Genomic DNA, 5,475 nt, shown 5'->3' with positions numbered 1-5,475 from the left:
CTTTTCTCATTGGCTCATCTCATCCTTCCCCCCCNGTTTCCCCCCCCCCCCTTTCCCCAGGCCCCGAAAACACCCCCTTCTACACGGTTTTACCTCCGGGCCACACCGCCATGTGTGTCGACACGCACATGTTCAAGGCGCCGGCGGCCCCGCACGACCCGCGGACGTCCGACTTCCTCCTCGTACGGACGAGCAACGGTGTACTGCACGTACGTATGCCGGGAGGCGGCTCGCACTGACTTTTACTTAGTTTTTTTTCCCGCTCCCAACCCCTCCCCTTCCCCATCCCTCCCCTTCCCCATCCCTCCCACCCAAACTCCCCTCCTAACCTCCCCTCCTAAACCCCGTCTTCCCCACAATCGTCGCACAGCTGCGTGAGCTGACTGGCACTCTGACGGTTGGGCAGCAGCACCCGCATGAGCGGGTTCCGGAGCCGTGGGACACCGAGTGGATCAAAAACTACAACTCCAATCGAATTTTTGTGGTGGTTGCGCGAGCGTTGCAGAGGGCGCGGACTAGACATGTGAGTGGGTAGGGGAGGGGGGAGGGGGGAGGGGGGAGGGGTTTTGGAGGTGGGTGGGGGTGAAGGAGAGGAGAGAGGGGAGAGGGTTCATAGGGTGCCTCCCGGCCTCCGCGGCGGTGTGCTGATGATATCACCGTGGGCCCCGTCCCCTTCTACTGCTGCTGCTGCTGCTGCTGCTCCTGATGTTGACAAGGGGGTGGATACACTGCGTGGGCGGCTCCCCCTGAGGAAGAACGACGAGCACCGTTGGGGCCCCTGACCGAACCGAAACACATTGTTGCTGCTGCTGCTGATGATGACGTTGCTGCTGTTGCTGTTGCTGTTGCTGTTGCTGTTGTTGCTCTGTTGATGTTGTTGCTCTCCTGAACCTCTCCCTCCCTGTATTCGTCCATCCTAAGTACCTATAAACAAACATAAAGCGATGCATATATACGGACACACATACACACGCACGCGCGGGCCCTCCCCTCAATATGTTCTCCTCGTCACCCTGACGCAACTGCAAACACAAAAACGCACCATTTACTCGGTCCTTTCCACATGCATCCATGAAAATCCCATACCCAACACACACACACACACACAGTTCTCCCCCCCCCAACACCCCCACCTCCCCCGCCCCAACCATCACTTCCCCCCTCCACACACACACACATCCCCCCAACACCCCCACCCCCATTTTTGCCAATCGTCTGTGCTTAGTCGTACCCACACACACACACACATTCCCCCACTCCACCCCCGGATGAGTTGGTCCACTCGCGTTTCTCTCTGCCGTACTTCCCCCCTCCATCCCCCGATCCCCGACAGCCCAACGCCAAGCCCTCCATCGCCCTGAAGGACGTGGCTGACCAGCTGCCCCACATTCCGCGGGACGAGATCCGCGCGCGCTTAGAAAAGGAGTGCGGATGTCGTCTGAAGGAGAAGGAGGGCGCGGCGGCGACAGCGGCAATGAACGGGATCAACGGCGGCGTGGTGGCGGTGTCGGACAATCCTGAGTACGAGCTGCCGGAGGGGGTGCCGGTCACGGAGGTGCGTGTGTATGGCCTGTCTGTGTGTGTGTGGGTTGGGTTATGTTGGGGTTGAAAGGGGGGAAAGCCGCGTGGGTGTACAATGTTCGTGTTTTCTCATTCCCCAAATCTTGCTTTTTCTTTGTTTTTTGCATGTATTTATGCATGTTGGTTAGTTAGTTAGTTACACCTCGGTTGCGGTTGCGTTACCCAGAGAGCTTACCTCCTCCCTACCTCCCCCCCCCAACGTTACTGCGGCCCCCAGGAGGCTAAGCTCCGAGAGATGCTCCGTCCGGACGTGGTGTGTGCGTACGAGGCCATGCGGTCTTCGGAGCTGCGGCTGAAGGGTCTCGGACTGCAGCACCTGCAGGCGCTGACGGCGGTGGCGAGGATGGAGCCGGAAAGGTGGCAGGCGGCCATCAGACAGCTGGCGGAGCTGAATCCCAAGGTGGGGAGGGGGGGGGGAAGGCGTAAAAAGGGGGGGGAGAAAGGGAGGGGAAGGTGTGTTTTGTGCGTGTCTTCGTATGCGTGCATTTTTGACGTGCGTGTTTTTTTTGTGTGTGTGTGTTCGTGATGGTTTGTTTGTTTGTTTGATTGTTTTATGTATTTCTGCGTATTTCGTGTCTTTTCCTTTCGAAATTTCCCGCCTTTTCCCGTTGCGCGTGTGTGTTAGTGTATTCCAAAATGAGAGATGTTTTGAGCCCTGGTGAGGGAAATATATGGGTACGTGGGGGTTGGGGTTGTTTTGCATGCTTGCAGGCTGTCGTACACCTTTTCTCAAACTCTTTTAAGTCCACCGTGACCCACTGATCCCCCGACGGCCTCACAACCCCCTCCTAAACACCCAACCCAACTCCCCACCCCCCGGGCCGCCCGGCGTCCAATCCCCCCCCCCCTCCAACCCGCAGGCGGGTCCAGCTCTTCGTCTGATCGACTGGGCCGTCAACACCGCCCCATGGGTCACTACTGGCTCCTACGCGTCCGCCACCCGGGGGGACACCCGGGGGAGCACGTGGCTACGAGTGGAGGGCCCCTTCGACCCGACTGGTGGGGGTGGGGTGGGGGAGGGGAAGGGGGGAGAAGGGGCAGGAGGGGGAGGGTTTGGTGGGGGGGGGGAGGGGAGGGGGGGGGTTTGGGGGGTTAAGGGAAAAAGGGGGATAGGGGTTAAAGACCTGCAGTGAATGGGTTTTAGATGGCCCTATCAATTCCGGGAAGGGGGCGGCATGGAGTGAAGTGAAGTAAAGGGTGGCGTGCGGAGGCAAACCCGGCTGTGTTACAAGGTTGCCGTACGCGCGCAGAGCTTACGAAGCCGTACGGGGTATAGATTGATCCGCGCTTTGGAGGAGCTGTTACCCGTCACCGAATCAACCCCGCACACGTACACACACATACACACACGCACATACACACACGCACACATACACACACGCACACATACACATGACACCATGACCTTCAAAACCCCTTTCCCCCCTCTCTGACTTCCCCTCTTTTCCACCCCCCCACCCCCATCCCCCCCACCCTTTCCCCCCGGGGTCGCAGGTCGTGGTTACGGACTTTGCTTTCAGGCGGACTGGCAGCGGGTGACCCGGCCTGACCTCAAGGATAAGCCGCCGCAGGTGCGTGTGTGTATGCGTGTGCGTGTGTATGTGTGTATGAGGAGGGGGGACCTTGGGGGGAGCCCTGCGGGGAGAAGAGGGTATGGATGCGGGCTAGCAGCAACGGGTAGGGGTTAAGTTGGCGGCTGTGTGTGTGTGACGATGTGACGATGTGGCGATGGAGGAAGAACGTGTCCAGGGGTACCCTCAAACATCCGCACACCACTTCCTTTCCGAGGCTCAGTTCGGTAAAACACACACACACACATAACCCCCTTTCCCCCTCGCACATACACACGCACACACACAAATAGAATACCTCGCAGGTGGAGGGCGTTGCAGGGCCGGAATACCTTCCCCTCCCCCCCCTCCCGCAGAATTCCCGTATGTTATTATGTCCCACGTATCCATGTATGTATGTCACGTGTGATCGTATCTCCATGGTGGTCTGTCCATGTGTCCATCTGTCGCTCTGTATGTCTGTACGTCGCCCTCCTAACCCCCCAGGAGGGCAGCATCACGGGTACGGAAGCGGATCTCCGCAAGCTGGGGCACGAGGAGGCGGGGCGCATGTTGATGCAGTGGGGGGTGAAGAAGGACGTCGTTGATGCCATGACTAACAGGTGTGTGGGGGGGAGCTGTGTGTGTGTTGGGGGGGAAGAGGCCGCCCCGCCCGGGTCTGTGTAGGTGTGTGTGTGTGTGGAGAGGGGGGCCTGCAGCTTGGAAGGCCCCGTGTGTGTATGTGTGCTGTCGTCCCGCCAACACCCACCTCACCCCCACCCCAAACTCCATCCCGGGGGGACATCACTTTCTGAAAACCCCTTGCTGCGTGTGCATAGACGTATGCGTGTGTGTTTTCATCCCACGTTCTCGCCATCCTAGGAAAACCCGCACTTCCCCTCCCCCACCCCGCCGAAACCCCTCACACCCACTCTCACCCTTTCTCCCCGTCCTGACTCCAACCCCCTTCCCCCTTTCGCATATCAACCAATTTCCCCAAAAGCCTTTCCTTTGGTTGTTTGTTTGTTTGTTTGGTCGTGTTACTTCATCCCTCCCGTATTTTTCGCGCTCCCACTCCACACACCCGACACACACGCACCCTCAGGTGGCGGCGCATCGACCTGGTTCGCAAGCTGGCTACCCAGGCGGCCATGGAGGGCACTGAGGGCTTCAACGCCCACTTCGTCCGCGTGCAGCGTCTCAACGTCAATGAGAAGATCGCCAGCGCCCGGCGGCTAGCGTGCGGCATCCTGCAGCGGCAGCTGGACGCGCTGAAGCGGGACAAGGACTGGGGGCCTGCATCGGAAGGTGGGGTTAGGGGTTAGGGTTTAGGGAGGAGGGGGAGGGAGGGGGGAGGGGAGCGGGGAGGGGAGGGGGGGGAAGAGCGGGGAGGGAGGGGAAAAAGTTTAGTAGTAGGAAATATTACCAGTACACCACATTGTTTTGTATAAATATAATTAAGTATAATTATAATATAATATAATATATATGTTATATAACATAATATAATTAATACAACGTAATATCTATTGTTCCTCACTGCAGATTACGGTTTGTTGCGGCCGCTGGGCCGCCGCTCCACCGCCGCCGCCGCCACCGCCGCGGCCGACGACGATGAGGAGCGCCGGGCGTACTTGGAGCTCCAGCGGGAGGGCTTTCTGGGGGCGGGAGCGGGGGGTCCTGGGGACAAGGCCGCCGCAACAGGCAAGGGTAATAAAAAGGTACGTGCTGGCGAAACGTACGCACACATGCATACATACATACATACATACATACATACATACATACATACATACATACATACATACATACATACATACATACATACATACATACACGCATGCATGCAATCAAAAACCTATTGCGATTTTGTCGCGCGTCGTCTTGGGTCGGCCCCGCAACTGAACCCTGAAGCTCTTTGGCGTGGCTGAGCGCTCTCCTCCCTTTCCACCGCTCCGCCCCGGCCCCCCCCCACCCGGGGGGGTGGGAGTGGGGGAAGAAAGTGACAGCCCCTCCATCCACCCAGGCATGTCCCTCCCCAACGCCCTCTCCCCCTCCTCCCTCCCCCTGAGAGGACTGCTTCTCCACGACCGCCGACTGGTCAGTTGTCTGCTACCGTCCCGTACATCGGCCGCGAAACACTCTTTCCCCCCGTGGCAGCAGCTTCACTCGTTCACGTGGTTCCCCCCTCAACCCCCCTTTCCCGACACCCGTGCCCTGCAACCCGCAATTCCAATGCCCCCCTCAACCCCTACAACCTCCCCCCCAATCTTTACAACCCCCCCTCAAAACCCCCCACTACCACCCACTACACCCCCCCCCAAACACACCCAAACCCACAAGT

The 5,475-nt window shown here is 58.8% G+C and overlaps 1 protein-coding gene across 1 annotated transcript in view; it reads left to right on the top strand.

The window, feature by feature from the left end:
- The window catches only part of VOLCADRAFT_96746 (uncharacterized protein), a gene marked incomplete at both ends in the record, with an annotated part of 19,192 nt that overhangs the window by 8,643 nt on the left and 5,074 nt on the right, over nt 1-5,475 (top strand). Inside the window, 9 exons of the mRNA XM_002955827.1 lie at nt 61-209; nt 371-523; nt 1,334-1,555; nt 1,799-1,981; nt 2,442-2,580; nt 3,076-3,152; nt 3,639-3,754; nt 4,237-4,439; nt 4,677-4,852. Of these exons, the coding sequence (XP_002955873.1) occupies nt 61-209; nt 371-523; nt 1,334-1,555; nt 1,799-1,981; nt 2,442-2,580; nt 3,076-3,152; nt 3,639-3,754; nt 4,237-4,439; nt 4,677-4,852 (1,418 nt within the window). The remainder of the gene's footprint in view (nt 1-60; nt 210-370; nt 524-1,333; nt 1,556-1,798; nt 1,982-2,441; nt 2,581-3,075; nt 3,153-3,638; nt 3,755-4,236; nt 4,440-4,676; nt 4,853-5,475) is intronic.

The sequence above is a fragment of the Volvox carteri genome (genome assembly GCF_000143455.1).
Source record: "Volvox carteri f. nagariensis unplaced genomic scaffold VOLCAscaffold_55, whole genome shotgun sequence".
Classification (NCBI taxonomy): domain Eukaryota; kingdom Viridiplantae; phylum Chlorophyta; class Chlorophyceae; order Chlamydomonadales; family Volvocaceae; genus Volvox; species Volvox carteri.
Note: the sequence above shows the minus strand (reverse complement) of the source record. Positions and strands in the feature narration are given on the sequence as shown.